Source organism: Cryptomeria japonica, chromosome 10, assembly GCF_030272615.1.
Source record: "Cryptomeria japonica chromosome 10, Sugi_1.0, whole genome shotgun sequence".
Taxonomy (NCBI): Eukaryota; Viridiplantae; Streptophyta; class Pinopsida; order Cupressales; family Cupressaceae; genus Cryptomeria; species Cryptomeria japonica.
Genome location: NC_081414.1, coordinates 451,568,546 through 451,593,925, shown reverse-complemented (window position 1 = coordinate 451,593,925; position 25,380 = coordinate 451,568,546). Strand labels below are relative to the sequence as shown.

The 25,380-nt window shown below is 37.6% G+C and overlaps 1 protein-coding gene across 6 annotated transcripts in view; it reads left to right on the top strand.

The window, feature by feature from the left end:
- The window catches only part of LOC131067530 (uncharacterized aarF domain-containing protein kinase At5g05200, chloroplastic), a 242,703-nt gene that overhangs the window by 95,164 nt on the left and 122,159 nt on the right, over nucleotides 1-25,380 (top strand). For all 6 annotated transcript variants that reach the window (XR_009359156.1, XR_009111826.2, XR_009111828.2 and 3 more), the window contains exons 7-8: nucleotides 600-865; nucleotides 1,174-1,271. Coding sequence is in view for 1 of the 6 variants with exons in the window: in XM_058002567.2 (XP_057858550.2) it covers nucleotides 600-865; nucleotides 1,174-1,271 (364 nt within the window). In the remaining 5 variants the exon portion in view is untranslated. The remainder of the gene's footprint in view (nucleotides 1-599; nucleotides 866-1,173; nucleotides 1,272-25,380) is intronic.

Genomic DNA, 25,380 nt, shown 5'->3' with positions numbered 1-25,380 from the left:
CCCATTAGTAAGGTGATTTAGTTCAGGGATAGTTTGCAAGGGTGAGAGAGCAGTGGAGTTGAGCAGAATATGTATCAACATGTCTAGATTCATAATTCAGACCGGTAAATTTCTTAAATGCAAATAAAACAAATGGGGTTACTGAATGAGATTGAATAATGAGAACTTTGTTTTCAGTGACTGCATGCTACAAATGTTTCAACTTTCACCTTTGATCTTGTTCTGTATTGAGGAATCCTGTTACAGGAAATACAAATGATAGTGTTCTGAGTTCTGTGTTACTTGTAAATAATATGATATTTGAAAAAGGTTCTAAATGTTGCATTTTAGAAGCCATTCATATGGACATTTTTACTGAAGCTTTTATCTTTCTATATGTTTATGGATAGCATAAATTGTTAGTATTTGGTTTCTAACAGGTCCTTTTACCCAAGATACAAAAATAATAATTTATTTAATGGAGCTCAGAGGCTTTTGATATGAATGAGTATAAAAAAAATTTGTGGATTCCTGAATACATTCTTTCTGATAATATTTTATCACTGAAAAGGATGCATAGATATCAGGAATATATGTGAAAGTGTCCTTGGTTTTACTAGGTTGGTATAGTTGAAGATATAAGAGCATCAATGCTGGAAGAGGTTGATTTTCAGAAGGAGGCTGCAAATCTTGAATCTTTCAGAGGGTACCTAGAAGCTACAGGGCTCACAAACCAGGCAGCTGCGCCAAAAATATATTACCATTGCAGTAGCCAAAGAGTATTAACGATGGAAAGACTATATGGTGTTCCTCTCACAGATTTGGATTCAATACGATCACTTGTTTCCAGTCCAGAAGCAAGTTTGATTACTGCGCTTAATGTATGGTATGTTTTTACATGCATTGTGAAAATTTGTTGTTTTATCTCCCTATTGAATTAATGTATAACCATCATAACTTTGTGGTGATCCAGTTTGTGTAAATAGTATGGGATCAATCAAACTTTAGCTAGTTATATTTTAGAAAGCAAAAATTGATACCCTAAAGGTTTAATTCAAAATGGTGCTTTTTGTGAGAATTTTTTTTTTCAGTCAGAGCTAACAAATTCATAATATTGTCTCAAGATTCTAATACACTTGTTAATTCAATAATTTTACAAAACTTGCAACTGTTATCTGGCCAAACTGGTTGCAGGTTTGGGAGTCTACTTTCTTGTGAAACCTTCCATGCAGATGTCCATGCAGGAAACTTGTGGCTGCTTAATGATGGGCGTATTGGATTTCTTGACTTTGGTTTGTATAGACTTCTCTTCTTCTTCGACAATGTATCCTAGCTTCATTTGTTTCTATTGTTACATTAATATGAATTGAAAGTAATTAGATGTTCCTAAACAAACAGATGGGAATGTACATGTTTGCAGACGAAAAAGTTTTCTGTTCTATGGTGAAATAGTGCACAGAAACAATGGCTGGACATTATTGCAATTAAGATACTGCCATGAGAATTGCTTTTCATTGCTCACTTTCGGAATTTTTTGGGTCATCCTGCTGAACCATTATGTTTATCTCTTTAAGGTTTCAACGCTATGATCATTTAACATAAAGGACTATAAATGATCCATGCTCGAATTTGCAGCTTAAATTTTTTTAATCTAAGATGCATTTGCACTATAGTTACCTAGAGATGTGGGGGTATGGTGCTGATATGGGGACGAGAATGGCATTCAAATTAGGGTTTGTGACTATATGAATATGTATATAGCTATATCATATCTAAATGTAGTCACCAGAAATTGTGGGTGCAAGGATGGGTAGAGGCATAGTTGAAAACCTTAGACTTGGCAATTACTCAGCTGACCTACAAATTTTAATAACTCAGGAATCTTCAAAAACTTCGGTAAAGATTTAGTAATAACTAAGCAAATTTATCAAACATTAAAATGCATAATGTTCAAAAATAATCTTTGTAGAGTGACATTTTATTTAACAATAGAAGTTTCTCAATTATAAGTTTAAAAGGAGGTTTGAGCCTGATGTGGAAGACAGACAGTCATCTTGCATTGCACACCTTGGAAGATCCATCTCCTTCTACAATTGGCTCTGATTAGTGTTCTTTGTTAAGCTTGGTTGCGCTTTCTCATTTTTTCTCCTCCTTTCACTATGTCTTGATCTGTTTCATGTTGTTTTGAATTGTCAATATTTGCTTTTTTGAACTTGAATGTGAATAATCTCATTTCCCCCACTTTTATTGATTCCACTGCCAAAGGCTTAGTGGGGATATTTTATAAAAATCAATTATGTATTACTATAAATGTGGGCTGGTTACAATATGCATATCAGCTCACAGAGCAGAACAGGCTGCAAATGCAGCAGCATTAAAACTAGAAAGTCATATAGATGTAAATAGCAAAGAGCATGAGAGTTCAAAATATCAGTGAATGTACAAGCTAAATATTCCAACTCTCACTATATCTATCCATGTCATATAAACTGATTGGTGGATCGATCTCAGAGACATTTTGGTTAGATCTGACCACCTCCAGTCCTCTGTCTTCATCAGCAACAACAGCCTTATCTTTAAGATCCATTTTGGTGAAGTTCTTTTTATACCTTTATTGAAATGCTATATACTTTTCACAAATTTATCATTTTCTTCTCTAGTACAGGCCAATACTTGGCTGCCTTAGCTCTGATCTCACAATTTTGACCTGGCTTGTGTCCAAAAAAGCTCCCTGTATTTTTCCTTTGAAACTTCCAATGTAAGAGTAACCTGCAATGCAATAGAGTGGAATATGAGTCTCTTAGAGGACCCAGTAAGTTGCCTTATTCTTCCCTGAAAACAGTCCTCATTTTTTGCTTTCCATAAAAACGAGAAAATTTCAGTGGTTTAAGATTAGGCAAGAAAGACTTAAGACTTCTATTTAGACCTTTAACATATCCAAAAAAGATTTCATGCCAAGAAAAGTTCTCTTTATTGTCTCATCTCTCCAGGTCAGAAAAAACAAAGTCTATATCTCTTAAGCAAAAATCAATCAAAAAAAATATGATTGACAGTTTCTGGAACTCTACAGATAGGACACAATTTGCTATCAGATTGGATAATTTTCAGATTGATAGGAAACTGTTTTAGCAAAAACCTTTTAAAGCAAGCCTTCTTCAGCTCGACAAGGGACCAAGACCATTTCAAAATTTTAGACGACAACCCATTACTAGGATTGATTTGCCAACACTTGTTTAGGTGCTTGAAAACCTCCTGGGAGGTGAACAAGGTTTTATAATTTTTTCTGGGATTAACTTTAATCACTACTGGATCATCCCACCAAGTCAATTTGTCATATATTTTGGTCTCAGAATTGAGTTGAACTAGGAAATGAAAGCCTTGCAAGGCTCTACTAAGCACTGAGTATGTCCTCATCTGAGATTGTGGCAAACCATGTTCAGCACTGAGAGGAATCTAATGACAAGGGAAAGGACATCATTGAGAAGATATCAGCACTTCCTTGCACCTTCCTCGATGAGAATCAAAAGCCTCTTCACAAAGATGCCATTATCATAGAATTCAGTTTGTTTGTTGGTGAAGAAGTTGATAAACAGGTGTTCTCATTATCTTCAATTGATAAGTTAATAGATATCCAAGCTAATCTGGATGATTTAGCCTCTCTTTTGAAAAAGCACAAGAAATGTTACATGAGCCTCGAAGATTCCATCACTCAGGCCAAAGTCATCACAAACCATACCAAGGGACCCGATGAAGAACAGATGAAGGCAATTCTACAGAAATTGGAGGATTTCATGGAGCAAGACCTAAATGCAATGTCTGGTGACACTTAGTATTTTTCTATATTTTAGAAGTTGTAGGTGCATTTTTGTAATAAGACTTTGACACCTCAAGTGTCATTTTGTATCTCAGTTTTTACATCTAGAATATGCACAAGTTCTAAGTCAAATAGGACTCTTCTTTGATTTAGTCATAGTTTTTTCCTAGATTATCTCATTGCACCTCACCTATATATATGAGGTTGCTTATTGTAATTTTGATCTTTAATCTATATGCAACAAAACTCTACCGAAGTGAAGACCAAAAGTGAAACTTTGTGTGAAATATCCCCTATAGTGATATGACTGAAGATACAAGGAATATTTACGAACAAGTGTCTTTTCCACCTGCTGATACCAATTTTTGGTCCTGCTGATATGTTGTCTCAGAATTTCAGTTTGACCAGGAAACCATTTAACAAATGTTTTGACTGATTTTAGCTACTGACAAGGATTAGAATTGATTGAATAATTATGAAGAATGCATAAACAACTTCCTAGAGATGTAACATATCAGATTAGGCTCTCAAATATGTACACACTACTAACTGACATTATGACAAACAGTTGTCATACATCCTCAGAAAAGGTTACGTATAAGATGCAACCGATACTCCTTCAATCTTTATTCATATTATAACCCAATGTGACATTACAATGACAGTGATATAATCAGACACATTGACTGATATCAATTGACCATTTTCAGACTTTTGAAGACAAAAGTCAGTCCTAATCTTATGCACACAAACTGAGAATTACAATGAAGTTTATTTGCAAATGAACCTGGGAAAAGGCTCCTTGAAGAAGCAAGCAATATCATGAGTGAGGGAGCTTCCAATGTGCCAATTCAACCTTCTACACAAATCGTCCCTGCTGCTGCAACTGAAGTCTGATACAATGATGATTTGGTAGCTGCAAGTCCTCTATTCACCTTCAAAAATAATCGCCCTTCCTCCACAATTAGAGCGGTGTCCTTAATGATGGATTTGGAAGCCAAATTGAAGAGATATAATCAAAATCGATGGTACACATCTGACTGGTACGATTCTGATTCAGACCGATAGAAGCCTGATTCCTTCACAATATCTCCTTAAAATGTCACAAGATGAATCTCCTTGGGCCTCCAAAAATATTGCTATTCTCAAATTTGGTATTTGATGTTTCAAAGATGAAGAATGAACAAAATCGTGGGTATGGGGTTGAGAGTTCGATTTTGTTGTAGACCTGAGGTAAGAACAGTGAACTCACAATTTACCCCAATGTACCTCCAATAAGATCGGCTAACCTCTCAAATCAAAATCGATATGTAATAAGCCCTCAATCTGAAAATTTGAATGTGTCGATGGGCTCATTCACCAAGGAAATAAAGCAACTCCATAAGCACACATAGGAAGACTGAATTGTCCCCCTCTCTAACAGCAACCCCTTGGAAGATCTCTCACCTCCTCAGTTATGCTAACCATCGGGCGTTTTCGTTCTCAAATGATTATTTGTAGAAAACCCTTCGGCTCCACAAGTCTACACGAGAAGAGATATTCACCAACTGAGGCCCAACAATGAATCACCCTCCTCTATTTATTCTTTTCATATCCAATCATATGATTCCTTCTAGAAGTTACCCTTCTTATTCGGTAGGTACACTTTATTATTATTTTATTACACATTATTTTAATTGCACTTTTAAAATATTATTACATTATAATTAAAGTGCACACATCTCATGATACGTGTAATCTCCTTATTTTGCCATAAAACCAAGTAGACACAAAATGTGAAGTCGTAAATCACTGTAAATTGACCCCCCTAATCAATCTCCTTGGCCTACGAGGGTCAGATGATAGGCCAAACCCGTGAATATCTAAGGACTAATGAGAAGGGGACATTACATTGTGTTCCTATTGTTATTTTACAAACTTGATCAAATAAGAAGAAATCTTTGGCATTCAAACTTTGTGTTCGATTCATTGTGTTTATGGTGAGAGAATTCCTACTAAAATTTTGTTTTGATTAAATAAACGTGTTGTGGAAAGATATTGTTAAAGAGTAGAATAATGTTGGTTTGTGAACTTTGTGTCATATTTCAGCTCTTGTTTATTAGGATTAGTAATTAGTGAAAGAGATAATATTTTGAAGACTTTGAGCTTCATTTTGTTATTGTTGGTTTGAAAATTTTGTACACTTGGGAAGATGTGGAAAATTGTGGTTTCAACCACAGTGTGTGAGTATAAAACTCTTCTAATTTAGGGAAGGCTCCCCCTTTTCTACTAATAATAACTAAATCTAATTTAATCTAATTTGGGTGGGACAATAACCTTTTTCTCTTCCCAGAAAAGAAACAACTTTCAAAAGATAATTACAGCAGCTTAAAGCAAGATAAGTCAAGAAATGAAGTTTCCTGAAAGTACAAAGACTTCCGTCACCTCCTCCATGAGGGGAACACAATAGCTAAGCACAAATTCTTAAGTTTCTACAATCCTATCTACCCTTTTCCGAATTACATAACAAGAACAATGTGCAGAATATGGTAGCGCAAAGTCTGCAAGTACGACACACTTTCGAATTACTTCAAGCTGGAACAATCACAAGCACAAAGTCTTGCAGCTCGTCTCAAGTTTTAACACTAAACTATATTAATTCAGTCTTCAATATTCTCAAGACAAAGTCTGGAAATAATCAGGATGAAGCTCTACTGAACAACTTTCTACAATTTCAAGCAAATACAAAGAAATGTCTCACTATGGCATAAGAACACAATGGACACAAAGTATGGCCTCAAACAAAATCTGAAACTCACAACCTTGTTGATATTACTTGAAGAAAAACAATTTACAAGTATAAAGCTCAAAGTCTCTATGATTGGAAATTTCTGCAGAGTTTTCTTGCTTGCTAAAAAGATAAAATTACATAGAGCACCCTCGTGTACATATAGGAGAGGGGCTGAGAGCAAAAAGTGGCAGAGGTCTAATTAACTGAGACTTTTTCCACAACTATAACTAACTATGACTCATTCAAAACACTCCTATCGTCTTTTGACTTGTAATTTGCTTACATGTAATTACAAGTTACAAGAATGCAAGTAATGTGACTACTTGCAATTACAATTTTTGACATTACATGTAATTTATCAAAAGGGAATTACAAATGCATAATTGAAACTAATCTAAGCATCCGAGACACGACTTTATTTACATCATCCTCTATCTAAGAGGTCTTCATGTTGCTACAAGATGCTGGCACTTGAAGTATTCAAAATCAGTGAAGGTATTTGTTTGGTGAACATCAACTTGCATCATTGACTGTGAATGGTAATGACAGTGACCTTATGAAGATCAATCACTAAACTTGAAGACAATGAACATTCTTTATTGGCCATGGTGATAGTGACAGTCACTACTCTTCATCACCTAGTGCTGCTACAATGCATTCCTTTGCTGCATTACTCCATTTGTCAAGTTTTCTCTCTTATCATGGCATTGAACTCCACATTTAGTAAAGGAAAGAAAATATTCCCAATGGTGAGGCTAGAACTGTTATCCTTGATCTTAGATTGACTTAGTCACCATTCTCTGCTTCATGATTCATGATATTTTGATCCTCTCTATGCATATGACAGCGTACTCTTTTCATTTTACATCATTATTGCCATCAACATATGACAGCACTGGCTCTTGCTTGCTGTCTTCACATGCATTGAAATCCCTTGCAATCGGGTTTTAAACACCCGATTGCAAAGGAAAGACGTGGAAATAAGAGTATGTGGAGACAAGGTGAATTTCGGATCTTGGGAGGTGGAATGCGAGTGCATAGTAGCGAGCTTGAAAAGGTAGAACTGACCAATGAAAATGTAGGGAAAAACTTTTACAATTGCATTTGGAATCGGGGCTTGAAGACTCGATTGCAAGTGAACAAGTCTTGCATGTTTGGAAATAGCTTGCAATCGGGTCTTGAAGACCTGATTGCAAGTAGGATGGTTTGCAAGGGAAGGGTAAATATAAGCTTGCAATCAGGGTTGCAAGACCTGAATACAAGTGCAACACATCCCAACATAATGCAATATGCTTGCAATCGAGTTTGGGAGACCCAATTGCAAGTAAAGATAACTTGCAAGAAAGAAGGCGAAAAGAGACTTGCAATTGGGTTTTAGAGATCCGATTGCAAGTAAATTAACTTACAATGAAAACATATACCTTCAAACTTGCATTGTTGGACATAAAACCCGACTTGACTTTGACAAAAACGCATAACCAAATGAACTTTAGTCGTAGTCGGGTCTGTAAGACCTGACTACAAGTAATAATACAACTTGTAATGATGCTTCAAAAACTTGACTTTGCAACTAAAGTTAACTTGTAATGTGAGCCAAAAGTTCCTACTTGCAGTGACATCCAAAAGTTCCTACTTGCAGCGGCTGATTTGAAATTCGAAATTGCACAGAAAGCTAGGAAAATGAAGGCAAAAACAACCAAAACTTGGACAACGATAGCAAACACACCCTTGCACGATTTAACATTAACAAATGAGTTTTTTGCCTTGTAAAACATGCCTTAGAGAAGATAGGGGTTGTCAATTTTTCGAAAGTTCAAAAATTGAGACAACTATTTTGTGAAAAGTTAATTGAATTGTAATAAGATATCATTGCGAAGACTTTGTGCTTCATTTTGTCATCTTGGTAGAAGGAAATAATAACTTGTAGACTTTGAGCTTCATATTGTTATTTCGAGAAAATATTATCAAAAGTTGTAATAAGGAATCAAGATAAAGACTTTCTACTTTGCTTTGATTTTCTTAGTTAATAACGTGGGTTACAGAAGAAGTTTTTTTGAAGAAAGGTTGATAGGATAATAGTAATTTTTGAGACTTTGAGCTCAAACACTATTCTCTTGTCCCAGAGAAGCAATGGAGGACTTAGAGCCTTATGGAAACTTTGCTTCTTTATTTTATTAAATTCATTCACATGCTCTAAGTTGTTTATTTGTAACTTTGAAATTGTAAAGAAATCATTACTGCTCCGCATTGTAAATTCTTTCCTGAAAAAAGAGGAGAGAATAACATCTATTCTAAAGAGAGAATAGGATGATGTACTGTCCATGTTTAGATTAGAAATCATAGTGTGAATTGTGTTCCAAATTTAAGAGAGTAGTAAACAAAAGGGGGAGCCTTCCCTTATAAATTAGGAGAGATTTAATCTCGCATACTATGGTTGAAATCACAATTTTGTAAACCTCAATAGTTTGCAAATTTTCACCCAATAGTAGCGAATGGGAAGGAACCCCCACCCCTACCGGTCTCGAACTCACTTTGGAGGGTGATACCTAATCTAGTAGAACCTCCGAAGGCTGATGGAGACGAAGTGACGTGGTACCAGCAATATAGAGGTTGGTACATGGATGGAAGGTACAAGGGGATCGGGTTGGCACCCCTACTTGATAAAATTTTCGACTTGGAATACCTTGGTAGCTATTGCGAGAATGAGTGCTACAAAATGCCCCTTGGGATATGTTGATGGAGGTACTCGTCCGAGGTAAAGTTGAGACCATAGGAAGGACCTCACGGAACAAAACGGTAGATAGAGGCTGCCAATAATGCTGAAGGGTCGAGCAAAAAACAAAGGTGAGAAGGAAGCAAGTTGGCAGAGCCAAGAAGGGTGATGAAACGACCTGCAAGGAAAATTGAGTTGTGTAAATTGAAAAAAGAAACTCCAAAGATAGAGGTGGCAGTACAAGTAGAAGAATGCTGAAAAAGCACTCGAAAGGAAATTAAAGTTGAGAGTTGCCGGAGAATGGTCAAGGTACGAAAAGTCACATTTAAATACTGGTCAAGGTATGAAAAATCACATTTAAATACTCTGGTAGAGGTAAAGTCGGAAAAAATATTTTCTAAAGAGAATATTAAAGTTAGAAAAAAAGGGAAGTTATAAATATTAAAAGGAAGGGGTTAGATGTCATTAAAAAGCTAAAACAAATGGAAGAAATAATAAAAGGCGAAATTAAAAAGAAATAAAAAGAAAAATGCTTTATAAAAAGATGAGAAGTTATATGCTCCTAACCCTAACACTGAAAGCAAGAGATTATTATAAATTTCTCTACCTTGCCATCAAAGTTCATTCACGCCACAGGTGGCGAAGGGAATCGTGGGGCAAGTGCGAACTCCATGAGTTGGAAAGATTTCGCATAGAGCAAGAGTTGTGCACGGATTCACCCTCGTACGAAATTGGTAGAGAAAGGCACTATACAAAATTCACAGACTGAAGGGAGTCCGAAGGCATAACCTCGTACGAAATTCCTACACCACTATTCATCGACTGGAAAAAGAAGTGTGTAAAAGGGGTAGGTTGAAGACTGTACAAAGTATGTGGAGTGTTCAATCAGTGTAAGGTGGAAAGAGAAGCACGATAGACCGTACAGATAAAGAGTAGCAGCTCATACGAAAGAAATCCGTACACCATTGCGATTTCGTACACTGTGATCTCATATGACAAAGGAATGTTAGGGAGCCCGTATGGTAGAGGAGAATTGGAAGATTTGTACGGAGGAGAGGAGTTGTAGAATCCGTACGACAAATCAAAGGAAGGTTGCAAAGTCCGTACAGTAAGATCATAGCACGTAGAGGCAATTGCCTTGGACGTTGTGTTGTGAGGTATTCACACATTGCCCCATCGCAAATGGGGACCCCCACTTTTTTCCTGCTTTCTAGGTAGTGTTAGAATCCTTAGCTATTAGCCTTTGCATTAGAGGGGTATAGGTGTTGAAAAGCCAGGAGTCAAGTGGATAGCCTTGTGTGAGGTGTGAAATGAATAAGTTAGAACCTTCACTTCATGTGCACCCCTTGTGGAGAAAACTTCTTGTGCCTCTCCCACAGAGCGAAAATTCATCCTAAGACTACATGATGAATATTGCACGATGCATCAAAGTTAAGAGAGTGAACAAAAAAAACGAAAAAAAAGAGCAAAGATGTGTTAGAGCCTTCACTACCCTCAAGAGCGTACTTGATTTACCATCACCCTTGGAGCAAATTCCCCTAGAAACCTTGTTTGAGTGTGAGTTTGAGTAAAACCTAAGGAATGAATCAATGTGCAACAAAATGATTGAAGACAAACTCATTTGAAATCTACTTCATCTCCAAGCCCTCAAGAAGTTTACTTCATGTTTGAGGGGAGACAAGCGAACTTCACAAGTTGGAGGAGATAAGTGAACTTCGGGAATCAAGGTACATGAGCGAACTTCAAGATCCAAGGTACATGAGCGAACTTCACAAATGAAGGTATATGAGCGAATTTCATATTTGGAGATGGATGAGCGAACTTCAAGAATCAAGGGGGATGAGAGAACTCCAAGAATTAAGCTACATGAGCGAACTTCATGAACTCAACAATATGAGTGAACTTTAGGAATCAAGGTACATGAGTGAACTTCATGAACTCAAGCACATGAGCGAACTTCACAAACTGAGCAGGATGAGCAAACTTCACAAACTGAGCAGGATGAGTAAACTTCATGATTTGAAGGAGGAGAGAGAAATTCATGTTGGAAGTAGAGGAGTGAAGGATATTTGAGAGAATTTACCTTGAGTTGATTCAATTTGGAGCAAACTTCATGTCCAAACACCCAAGAACGAACTTCATGAACTGAAGGAGCTGAGCGGACTTCACAAATCAACCTACATGAGCGAACTTCAAGATTCAACATACATGAGCGAACTTCAAGAATGCACAAAGGTGAGTGAACTTCATGTTCTGAGCTTCTAGAGCGAATTTCAAATGTAAAAGTTATGGAGTAAACTCTACTCCATGTGTTCCTAATTGAAGGCGAATTTGCAAGGTTAATTACAAGACCACTACCTTGGAAAGAGTCATTTTGAGTTGAGAAGATGAAAGGTGAAAGTTCAAAAATCACCTCATGAGAGACAAGGTCAAGGCGAACTTCATGAGTAGGGGTTTGGGAGCGAACTTCAAGTGCTCTTCTCTAGGAGCGATCCCAACTTCAAGTGCTCCTTCATGAAGTCAAATTCTCTTTGAATGCTCTTATTAAACCTAAGAACCACATAAAATCACATAATTATATCAAACTAGGAGGTTATATAGAAGGTATATATTATGTATTTGATGAATGTTCTTAGGTTTGTTTTGCAGGAGATGAAGAAAGAAATCAAGGAGATCGCATTGAAGGGGGATTGAAACAAGTCGCTCGAAGATCAAATTTCAACTCAAGATTAAGATACAAAGAAGATACCCTCAAGGGAACTTTATAGACAAGCACAAGAAGGTGATTACACAAGAAGCATTCACTTATACAAGAACATGATCCAACTACTGAAAGTCTAATGCATTGAAAGAATCAACGACATGAAGGGAGTCACAAAGAAGGAATTCCAAAGCAGAGAAGCAGATTTGCCATCAAGAATTCGTTCCAAGGCTACATCAATACTTCAAAACTAAGAGGAAGCCAAGATCTATACCTTGTGCCTCCATGATTGAAGCCCTCAAGAGGATAGTTTCAGAAGAGTTAATCAAAGCTAGAAGATCATCATCATCACCGCTAAAGCTAGATAATGCTGAGTATCAAGAAATATTCCTTCATGATGATCTATCAAGCCTACAAGATCAAGTTAAAGGTGGAATCCTAGTCATCATCCCAGTCACTACCTCCACCAATCGGAGAAGTTCCACATCAGCATGTCTTGATTCAATGAACTGACTTGTCCATGATGGCACAAAAGTCGAGGCACTTACCCTTGTTATCTATTAGTCATGCCAAAGTGTTGTAATTATTTCATTGGCCAAATTGAGTTTGTTGTAACAAACCCTAATTAGGGTTTTCATTGTAGAATCTCGACCATTGATCTCAATTTGATCTGAGCCATTGAATTGTATTGAGAGCATTATAAAAGGCTCAAGTTCCTCATTTGTAAAGCTTAATAGGGAATAGCTAGCTAATAGTGAGTAGTGAATAGTAGTAATAGAAAATAGAATAGAAGTTAGAGTAGATTAGGAGAAGGAAGAATTGTTGTTATAACTTGTAAATGAGATACTCTTTTCATTGAGGTTGTGGTGAAATTTGTTGTTTCAACAAGCTTCATGGTTCTACTTCTCAATTAATCTTCATGACTGACTAGATTGAATGGAGGAATTTGTTGAATGCATTTGTATGGAATCCATTTAGTCCATACCACTAGCCTCTTGTTGATTGTAAGGGCTCCTTGCATGGTAAACTGGAAGGATATGAGCTTAACTTCGAATTATTATTCGTCCATTGTTTATGCATTAACTTGAATGGTGAGCAATGTTTGATGGTAATGATTTGAACATCTTTGAAATGTCCTTAGAAGATTGCACTAAGCTTGTGTCAAATTGTTCAAGTTGATGGTGAGACCTTGCCCAGTAGGATTCCATCTAATCATTCATCCATCTTCTTACATTCTAGGCCTTAGAATAGACTTCCTCAACCTTTCATATTTTGCCCTTTTTTCCAACTCAAGTTAGTTTAGAACAAGAAAAGCATCACAAGATTGCAACATCAGAGGATCGAGTTCCAGCAATTCAAGCATTCGACAATTCAACGTAAGTCCTCTTGTGATACCAACAATCACATCAACCAAGTGTGCTTATCCACTAGTCAAGACCTGGCATTTATGAACCTTGGAGTTGTCTCAAGTGATCCTTAAGCCAATCTTCAGCATTTGAGAAACTTTGTTCAAGAGAGGATATGATACTTTTGGGTATTTTATTGTGTTCGCATGTGCATAAAAAACACATCGAGATGTTGTACGACTGCCATATGGTGAAGGAACTAGTCAAGCGCAACCACATACGTATGACGAAGAGAGACTATCGTACAACAAGAAAGTGGAATGTCCCCTTCTCAGTGAGGAGAAGTTCAGTAAGCCATTAGCCTATTCCAGAGGCCCGTAGGCTAAATGGAAGCAGAAATTAGGGTTTCCTATTTTCTAGGAGGATTCCTCACAGTTTTCAGGGATGTTCTGGTTGGAGTTCGGCAGAATGAATCAAGATTTCCTTCTGGGTTTTTTGTAAGCTTTGTAGTGTTATGGCATGCAAATAGTTCAGAGGAGTTTGCAGAACTAACTATTTTTAGTAAGTTGATGTCGGTTATCATGATTATTGGGTTTTTCTGGGTTCTCCGTGCTGAGCTATAGGGTTTGAAGAACAGTCCTTTTGGAGCTGTTTTTAGGACTTACTATTTTTAGTAAGTGTTTGTCAAGTAGTTCTATTTTTAGCAGTTCAGTGTAGAATTCCAACCCACTCAGTTTGACGATTTTTTAGCACTTCAAATTCATGGTTCATTTTGGTACTGATCAGTATTTAATTTGCAAGTGATTTTTTAAGGTTTAATATCTAATTATTATTGTTGGACGACTTAGGAAAAAGGGAAATACTTTAAAAAAAAAGATTATTAAGTTCCCTAAGTCAGGTGATATGGATGAAGAGTGCTTAAGTTATAATGTTTTTATGATGCAAAGTGTGGGCCAAGGGAAAAGGTCGAACTTGAAGCCTAGGTGGTGGACTTTCATCTTGGGCGCCATATACTTGAAGGAAATGAAATGAAATAAATCGCCAAATGTGAGTGGAATGAAATGACATGTGATTTGGGGAATTTGGGGAGCATTTGCATTTGAATTTGATTGGGCAAAAGTTATAAATAAGTGACTTGGGCTCTCATTTTTGCTATCCATGAAAATTTGTATAACGAAGTGCTGCCGGAATGGTGCCAGATTTGTGCTTCGAAGTTGCGAGCTTCCTAGCCTATGTCAATTTCGTGCTTGAGATATAGCACATAGCTGTGGAGAGACTATTTCTCACTCAGAGGAATAGATAGAGCTTATTGAGAATGGTTGCATTAGTAGGTTTTCTATTTTGGTGTGAGTATGTATGTTTCCTGGTTGCTGGTTGGCGTCATGGCTGAAGCGTATTTTCACTCCTAGTTTTCTGTGTGGGCTCTTGTTGATTCTGGGTATTGGCTCAGATGATTTCTATGGTTCCAGTGATGAGATTTGTAAGTTTCTAGCCCCTTATGTTGAGTTTTCAAATTTTAATTACAAATCATACTTTCCAGCTTAGATGTACTTGTTAGGGAGGTGCATTGGGATGCTTGTTGAGTGTTTGGGGTCATATTTTGCTGCTGTTTTCCTATTTGTTTTGAGTGAGTTAGGAGCATTTTGGTGGAGCTTGCTGTCATAAATATCAGATTTTCAAAAGTTGGTTTTTGGGTGTGATTTTGAGAGTGAGTAGATTGGGTGGTTAGATGATGATTGGAGGCGTTGTTGCAGTTGTTAGCTCTTAATCAACATTTGGTTATCAAATTCTATATTTATTGTAATGCTGGTTAGTAGTACTAACAATAAAATTTTGGCTTTCTACTGTCCCACTGCATAAGTGGAAGAGGTTGGCTTAGCCGCCTGTCTTAGATTAGCAATATTCCTTATATTCAGAAATCTTTGTAATGAATTGTAAAGCTGGTTAGTAGTACTAACAACTATCTTCCAGATTTTTTATGGTTCCCACTACATAAGTGGAAGAGGTTGGTTTGGCTGCCTATCTTGAGTTTGTAATACTATCCTCCCATTGAATAAGTGGTGGAGTTGATATTAATTTTCATTTCTAGTCCTCCCGCTGCACAAGTGGTTGAGTGATTGCATTCATAGTTCTTTAGCTTGTCCTTGGTTGGTTTACCGCCATGTGATTGCATTGTTTTCAATATCCCGCTGTATAAGCGGAAGGGGCTGGCTTGCCGACCAATTATTGTAATTTGCATTTTCAGTGTTGCATCTAACGATCCCCTATCACTGTATGCTCTCACTTCCCAGTTTGTGCTCTCAGTGATCAAAAGGTGTAAGGGTTCCTTTCAGTTGATTTGGATTACATTATTCTAACCTTAACGGGTGATTGGTGTGTTGTAAATCTGTTGAAAAACTAAAAAATAAATTGTGGGGATATTTCAGTGGTATCAGAGCCACACATCCTGCTAGCCTGTGTGACAGAAGGGTTCCATGAGTGACAAAGATATCTTAAGGTTGTCCTCGCCCCCACTTACTAAAAATAGTAATTTTACCAAACTCCACTGATTGCTACACATGTAGCATCATTATGAAGATTTCTGAAAACCCAGAAGGAATCTAGAATCAAAACTGTAAAACTCGAACATGCAAGCCACTAAAAATACCAATGGGTCTCGGAATTGGCTAATAGTCCCCAAAACAAACTAGAGTGGAAAAGGGGACATTACATGGAAATTCTTATCGAAGGAGGAATTTGGTGAAAAGGAAAAATCTTCCTTCAGCCCAAAAGTGTGCTCAAGAGTGGAAATTCTCATTGAAGGAGGAATTTGCCCAAAAGTGTGCTCAAGAGTGGAAATTCTCATTGAAGGAGGAATTTGGCGAAAAGGAAAAATCCTCCTCCAGTGCAAAAGTGCACCCAAGAGTGGAAAATCCACTCCAAGGAGAAATTTTCCGCGAGTGCAAAAATCCTTCTTTTCCACTCCAAAGGTGCCAAAGTCTTGGAAATGGCAAAAATTTGACTATGGGAAAATTCCTTCTTCCCCCTCCAAGTGCACCCAAGCATTCATGAAGTCTTGGAAACAATGAAAAATTGGGTAAGTGTTGGAAATTCCTTCCTTCAGGATAGAATTCTTGGAAACAATGAAAAATTGTCTAAGTGTTGGAATTCCTTCCTTCAGGACAAAATTCTTAGAAATTGTGTAAAATTGGATAAGTATTGAAAATTCCTTCTTTCAAGACAAAATTCGTGGAAATCATGTAAAATTGGTTGTGTTGAAAATTTCTTCCTCCGGATTCCTAAGCAGGACAAAATTCTTGGAAAGTGAAAAAATGGTTACGTATTAGGGAATTCCTACTTCGAGTCCAAAACGCGCCCAAGCATTCCTCAAGTCATGGAAATTTGAAATTTTTACTAAGGTATGGAAAATCCTTCAGGACCTCATAAATGCGCCCAACTTCATGATGGCAAGGAAGGATGAAATTTCACCAAGGAAAATTCTTTCCCCAGGCTCCAATGCGCCTATCTCCAAGAAGGGAAGAAATGATAAATTTTGCTAAGTGTTGACAAATCCTCCTGCAAGATTGATATGTGCTAAAGGATTCCTCAGAAATGGAAACTAAAAAATTTGACTAAGTATGGAGAAATTTCTTATCCAAGCTCCAAATGCGCCCATCTCCAAAATGTCAAAAAATAATAAGACATCAAGGGTTCATCTACCCAATCCAAAGGCAACATCAAGACATCAAGAGGCATGCAGGTCCAAGATGATCAGATCCAATTTATGACATACAAGTTCAAGAAGAAATCTAGTCTCAAGAAGTTCATGGAGGAAGAATTCCAATTCCAAACGTCAAGGAGGACATTCAAACTCCAAACATCGAGGCTTCAAGGCAATCTAGCTCTAGAGCCCAAGGATCCAAAGTTCAATTGCAAGTGAGAAGAAGAATTTACAAAATCTTGAATTTCCTTCGAAAATCCAAGATAAAAAGCCACAAGGAATGACAGTCGTCAACAAGAAAAGAAGATAGCCAAGAAGTTCTCGCAAATGATAAGAGGTAATCATGGAAAAGGAAGCATATGACGTCTACAGATGGTATTGTGCAATGATATTAGGAAAGGAAGTCTTCGAGAAATCAAATGAAGAATCAACCTGGCTAAGGATGTGTTGGTTGAAAATTTTGTACACTTGGGGAAATATACAAAATTGTGGTTTCAACCAAAGCACACGAGTAAAAACTCTCCTAATTAAGGGAAGGCTCCCCCTATCTAACTAATACTAAAATAAAAACAGGATGGTACAGCAGTCTTCCTTCTTTCTTCAAGAAAGACAATATCCTTTTCTCTTCACAGAAAAGGATAGCGATTGAATATGAATAACAATAACCACTTTCAAGTAAAATGAGAGAAAGGAAATGAAGTTTCCTGAAAGCGCAAAGACTTCCGTCACTTCCTTCGAGACGGGACAACAATATCAAGCTCAAAGACTTGACTATTGGAAGTCCTATCTACCCTTTGCTAATGTAAATTTTACAATGAATAAAAGACAACAGCTCAAAGACTGTAATAATTTATTCTTTTAACACAAAGACAAGAACTAATGCAAGCTCAAAGACTTGCTGCTATTTCTTATCAAACAGTAATTTTTCCTCAAGAATAGACGCAAGCTCAAAGACTTGCTGCTCCTTCAAGAGAGTTTCCTATTTTAATTAATCTTCTCTACTTGCAGCTCAAAGACTTCAAGTTAGATTGGACTAAGCTCCTTTAGAAACACTTTGCATGGAAGAAATAAAAAGATTCAAACTCAAACATGTAGCTCAAAGACTCAAAACTTGAGTAATCCTTCTTTATTATTCTTCAAAACCTTCAATTCACATACATAAGCTCAAAGACTTCTTGCTGTAAATTTGGCAGAGTTTTTGCTTGCTTTCCCAAAAGATGATAATTACAATGGACTCCTCAAGTATTTATAGAAGAGGAGCCTTGAGAAAAAGGTGGGAGGATCCTAACTAACTTGAGAGATTCTCTCAACCACCAAGACTCATTCAATAAATAACTGAGACTTCATTAACTAACTAAGAGTTACTCCAACTAACTAAGACTTATTCCAACTACAGTCCTAGTCGGACACAACTTGTAGTTGATTTACATGTAATTACAAAAGTGCAAGTGAATGTGTAACTTGCATTTTACAAAAAAAACTTTTACATGCAACTTGTCAAAACTAAATTACAACTAAAGATTACAAAAGAGGGAAAATTCAACTAAGTGTTGAAAAACACTTAAGTTGCATTTTGTGAAGACACAAATCCTTGAAATTTCTGGATGGTCGCTTGTAATTCATCGGGATTCGGTTCATGGGTATTTTTGGCAACAGCCATAGTCTTCACAATAGTGTCGTGACAGCGGAGGAGCGCAGAATTGTTTTTATCCAGGATAGACTGGATTTCATGCAGAAAGGCTTGGTGTTTCATCAATGCTTGAATTGAAGCTGCCGAGAATTTTTCGCTCCTCCATTCATTATGAATCCTCATCTGTAAATCAGCAAGAACTTCTTCTTCTGGAATTAGCTCTCCATCTTGACTTACTATGTTGCAATAGGCCCTTTCACAATGTGAGACAATACCTCGGTAAACTTCACCCCGGAATCTCCTTGCATCACTGATCTCTTCAATGAGGGATTTAAGAACAAGGGTCTTGTTTTCCATGAGTTCTTCAAATTCCAAGTACATGACCCTGGAAGAGATGATGGCATGCTCCTGCAAAATACTCAGCTGTTGTTGGGGCATGGTACGCCAGATTGCCAGACTTTTCTCAACACTTTCCAGATTCTTTTTGAAAGTATTAGAATTCTGATCCAGTTTCTCCTCAATGGTTTCCAACTTAGACATTATTTGAAAAACATCTTTCATTACTTGTACACATTGATCATGAAGCTGATCAACCCAGGAATCCAGTGCTTGTACTTTCTGAGCAGCCCTTTCCACTCCACGAATCGATTCTTGGGAACCAGAAGAACCTATGGAGTTACTCCCTTCAGCAGCAGGTTTTGTGATTTTATGAATGGCTGCCATAAGCTATCAGTTTTCCTCTTCTAGCTTGTCTTTCTTCGCAAGAAGATCATCACACCTTTGCACCAATGAAGCAACAAAAAACTGAGCATCATGTTTAATGACCTCATGTGTTTGCTTGCCCAACTCTATCCTCGTAACCTTATAATCAACAGCTGACATCTCATCAAGTGGCTTATCTGCAATAGGTTCCACAATTTCAGCTACTTTCATCCTGTTGCCCAACCCTAGAGATAGTCTTGGCCTTCTTAGCAACTTTGGTTCTGGACTGTTTGAGTTGCTGGTAGTCAAAGGCGTCAGGTGAGATCTCTTGCTTCTTCCTTTTCGAGGTGAAAGAACTAAGCCATGGAGGCAAAGTCATCAACTCACTTCCAGTAGTAGCCGTAGGCAAAGGAGAAGCAGTTTCTGTTTGAATTACCGTGGTCACCTTGCGAGGAATATTAGTTGGGACAGCGACCACGGTTTGCTCAGTTACCAATAGGCATGAAGACTGCCTCATGAATTCTTCAAAACCAGAAGTGGATGTATCAATTTCTGATAACTGGATGCTAGTAGGAATATTCGTAGGAACTTTCAACATACTTTCTTGTTGATGATCAGGAGATGGCTCGTATGCTAAAATGGGAAGTGCATTCTGAGGAGACTCATCCACGAGCAAATCAGGAGGAGAAAGAGGTGTCTCAATGGAAACTGGAGGAATGACCTCATGAGGCGAGTCTGAACCTGGAGACTTAGGAGCATCGTCAGATTGCTGCCCCTCTTCTGGATTATCCAGATTGATCACCTGAACATGGAATCGTGATTTTTCCTTCCCACGAATAGTCGTCTCCTCAGGGGGAAGCACTACTGCACGACTGACTTGTAACTTGATCCTTGTGCCCGAAGATGAAGCACCCTCCTTGTTGTCGATCTGAATCTCAGATTTCCGTCCAAGAGGACTCGTAGAATCATCTTCTTTACCAACCTTGATTTTGATAAGTCTAACAGCATTACTTTTCAGCCATGCGTTAGTGTTGGCCAAGATAGGCTGAAATCTGTCAAGGATGGAGATGCACTCTTTGTGCGACCATTGGATCAAAGGAAGTGGAGCTTCCTCAACCCTCCGTGAAGTGTATTCAGGATCAAGTATATGCCCGTCATCAATCATCCCTTGTGGGATATCCGCCAAGTTCAAGTCAACAATTTGCTCAACAGTGAGCCTGCAGTAATCCATCTTGAGGACTTCGGCTTCTGTGCGGAGATCAACCCAGATGTCTTCAATGCGATGAACATGCACAAAGGATTTCTTGATCTTCTCCTTCATACCTCTATAATCAAAATCAGCTCTAGGTTTGAACCTTTTAAGCTTGATTTCCTGCAATTCAGCCTCCATGGCTTTAGCCTTCACAGATGTGACAAGGGAGTATCGACCAATTTTCAATGGGTTTGTGGTAGAGATCTCCATTCCAACCTTGTGTCTAGCAGACTGAAAAGTGTGAATAGCCATGATTTGTCTTCCCAACTCCATAAGAATTATCTTATCGGTTGGGTATCTTGGAAGCATATATGGCTGACCATCATAGCATCCTATCCTCATATAGGTGAAGGTGGGAAATTGTAGAAACAAACACCCATACTCAGACACCTTGACCCATGCCTCATCTGATACTCTTTTGTTCCTGAGATCCCTGTCAAACTGACACATGAAATATCCGAAGAATGCATCTTGGACCCTTCTAAAATGTAGTCTGCTGGGTTTCAATGGCAACTGGTCATAATATTCCCAAACTGGTATAAGCGAGCGATCACCCTTGGTAGAAAGACCTGGAAAGTGTCTAAGTGATGCTGCTAAATATACCAAATAAGAATTCATGAAGAAGGTCATGGTGGTAGGAATTGCTGCAAGTTGTTCGCACAAGGCATCGCTGATGACTTCCCCCCATGAAATGTGATGTGACTGCCGTATGAACATAATGAACTGATACATCCATGGCTCAAAGACATTGGAATGCTCAAGGCCCATCATCCTGCTGAGAAGAGTGATGGTGTCTCCTATCTCCCATTTGAAATCACAACGGTATAACTTTGCCCACCTTGAGAAGGAAGGACGTGGCTCTTGGATCCACCTATTGATGTGCCGCTTGCAATCTTTTTCTCTCTTCACGTAATATTCCGCTGCACTTTCTTTGGTGATTTCCATATAAACAGGTGCAGGAGGTATTCTGAAGACCTTCTCGATTGTATCCGCATCAAGACGAATTATAGCTTCACCATCATCATTTTTGATGACTCTTGATTCCTTGTCAAAATGATGGGCGCATGCAAGAACAAACTCAGGTTCTAGGGCAGCCACTGGGAAAGAAGATGCATGATGGATATGGCTGTCCAACAGCCGCTGCAAGTTATTGTCCTGTGGATCTTCTACCCTGTTGATGAATTCTGCCATATCAACGTGCTCTATCTTTGTGTCTCTGATGCGATCCAAAGGAGAAGAAACCTGGGAAGGTGCAACCTCATTTTGATATTTGTCATATTTGTATCTCATTTTCTTTGGAGTTGGAGATGCCGACAAATCTGACATTGATTGTGAACCTGGAATGCTGTGATGAAGACTTAAAAGAGTTAAGGCAACATCATAGTCAGCTGCAAACATCATTCTTCTTTCTTCCAATGGGTAAAACTTTGATTCTTGAAATTCGCGATTTTGTGAGAGGAAGAGGGGAAATATGTAGAAATGGGAAAATCTTGACTTTGACCAATTTCGGATCTTGGGAGAATTTTCGCAAGTATACAAGTTGGAAAGGGCATACATGCAATCGAGGTTTTAAAACCCGAATACAAGTACACTTGTAAATTTGAAAATGGAGAAATGAACGAAAAATGAGATTTTGACTTGCGGGAAATGATGGAAATGGAAAGTACGGATATGGGGAACATGAATGGATAGAAATGGGAAAATCCGAGAAAGTCATTTTCATGAAAATGGGAAGAACTCTTCAACATGTAATCCGGTTTTTAAAACCCGAATTTGCAAGGGAGGGGTATTTCACACTTTTTAACTTGGAATTTTAACCAAAAATGGTTAGGGGAAGAACAAGAATTTCCAGCAAACTTGTAATCGAGATTAAAAATCCCGAATACAAGTAAAGAGGGAATTTTGGGAAGAACAATGCAATTCAAAAATTGCATACCAAGGGGAAAATTTCTCTCACAAAAACCGATTTTTGGGGGAAGAACAACACATCTTTACAAAAATGCAACTAAGAAAGAAAAACAAGAAAACAAGAAAATAACAAAAGAAGGAAAGAAAGGAAAGAGAACATACCTTTCTTGAAAATGCAAAATGCTTCTCCAATAATGCAACAATTCTTGGAATGAAGAAGCAAAACTGGAAAAAAGGAGCAATCCGAAATGCCAAAACCCTTAACACGTTTTTGTAAAAATGCCCCAAACTGATAAATGTAACAGCAATCCCAAATTTGGAAGATCAAATTGCCAATGAGAGAGCATGCGTAAAAGGATTGGAGAAAAACACCTAAGGAGGAAGTAGAAGAAATGATGATTAATGTTGCAAAACGTAGCCAAAGGGAGTCACGTGGAAAAAACGTGGCCATCATTTGCACACCAAATGGCATCATTTAATAGCTCAACAATCCTCCTAAACTCCATGCCTAGATGAGAAAGGGCAAAACGATTTAGGAGAGTGGAGTTTGTTGAAGATTTAAACCCTCAAAAAGTGGCATTTATGAAAAACGTGGTTGCTGATTTAGGGTGAAAAACCAGTCAATGCAACCTCCATTTGGTGTGAAAGATGTCCATGAATGCATAAAAATAGGATGCAAACCAAAACGCCTCCTTCCTCCAACAATCTCTCCACAAAATTTGCCTTGAAATGGTCAAAAATCGTTTTTCCTTGCATTTCGGGTTTTTTGGAGAAAAAGACAAGTTCGAATTTGCATAAGAGAATGCAAATCGGGTTTTTGGGAGAAGAATACAAGTTTTAATTTCACTTTTTCCACTTACAAGGCAAAATCGGGATTTTTTAGACAAATGACAAGTTTTATTTTTCACTTTTTCACTTGCCAAGCCAAAATCGGGTTTTTTTGGACAAATGACAAATTTAAAATTGTCAAAAATGCACTTGCAAGGCAAAATCGGGTTTTTTGGAACAAACTGCAAGTTTTAATTACTTGTAAAAGGGAAATAAAATCCCTACAACAAGTTAGAAATGCTTGCACATATGTAATGGGGATTTAAAATCCCTATTATATGCAAAAACCATTAAAGTAGGGGTTTTTTGACCAAACTGCAAGTTTACTTGTAATTGAGTCAAAAAATCCCTATTTTAACTAAAAAAGACCAAAAAACAATAAAAAAGACAAAAACAAGAAAGGGAAATTTAAAACAAATTGCAAGTAACATCTTTTAATAAAGATGCACATGTAATAAGCTAAAAATTCCCCTACAACAACCAAAACAATGAATATGATTAAAACTTGCAGTTTGAAGGAAATTCTCCACCTGCAGTCGGGGTTTTAAAACCCGAAATTGAAGGAAAGGCATAGCAAACGAACCCAGAATTTGACGAAATTCGAAACGTAGTTCGAGGATAGACTGAGGATTAAGCCAGTCCAAGGATTCGTCAAAATTCTGCCTCGGGAAGCATGCCATAGAGTAAAAATTTTCGTTTTTTCACAAAAATTTCAATATAGTGGTCCTTCATTTTTGGAAACAAAAATGAGGACAATAGGATGATAGTCAAAGAAATTCAGATGGAAGTCCTCTCCTTAATGGAGACATTGTTTGCGCAAGAAATGGGAGATAAGGAGATGATCATAGATAATTTGAAGAGCAAGGTCAAGGAACACGTTTTCAAGGACATGAATTCTTTCTTGGGGAGTCGCCTGGATGACATTTCCATATTCGTTAGTTTCATGAACAAGATTCAGGAACTCAAGCCAGCTTGGGAGAAGACTCTCAGTTAGTGTGAAAAGGATACAACAATCATGGAGTACAAGCATGAGACTACTCCAAGTGTCTCTATGGATGAACTCGAGATGGTGATGTCTAGGTTCATTGAATTTGCCAACAAAGAGAGAGATAAGGGACGATTACTTCTAGATGATGAGTTGTTTGATGCTTAGTTCACACTCAGTTATTGTTTCTCTACTCTACTTTTTGCATAAAAGGTGGTCATTTACTTTGAAACCCTAATTAGGTTTCATCTTGTAATCTCGGCCATTGATTGCAAATCAATCTTGGCCGTTCATTTGTGCAAGGATCTCTATAAAAGGCCCATGCCTTCTCATTTGTAAATCATTAGATAGCTCGTTGGAAATAGAGAGCTCTTGCTCCTTAGAGTAGAAGTAGAGTACAAGAAGGAGAAGACATTGTTGTAAGACTTGGGGAAATAAAATTTGATTTCATTGAAGATAAGGTGGATTCATGTTTATTTCAGCTTGTTGCATGGTGTTCCTTTGATTTCTCAAGTTGTTAGAAGTGCATTGATGTTAGTGGAGAATGTGACAATGTTTGATGAATTTCAATGGTTCATACTTTTTGCACTTAGATGATTTCTATTTGCAGTGTAAAGTTAGCCTAAACCTCTTTTTTTATGGATGCTTAAATTCTATTATGAAATATACATTTTTTGTTATGATGGTGTTCATTGTGATATGAAAACTCTTTGCATAATCCCTAGAAGATTGCACCATTCCTCCTGGAGTTGTTGTTGAGCATGGTAAAGTAGGACTTGGTTACTGGAAATTCGTCCATTGGAGCATGATCCATTACCCTCAATGATAATAGTAGTAGATTTGAACTTCTTAACCTTTTCCCTTTTGTCTTTTTTTTCCAGTTCTAGTTAAGTCCATTTAAGGAAGAAGCATCACAATTCTGCAATATCCGATGATGAAGTTCCAGCCATAGCATCAAGAGAAGTGAAGAACAACAAAAGCATAAGTCCCCCTTGGATTACTAGTATACATTAGCCAAAAGAGCTCATATGCAACATTAAGTGGCATGTACG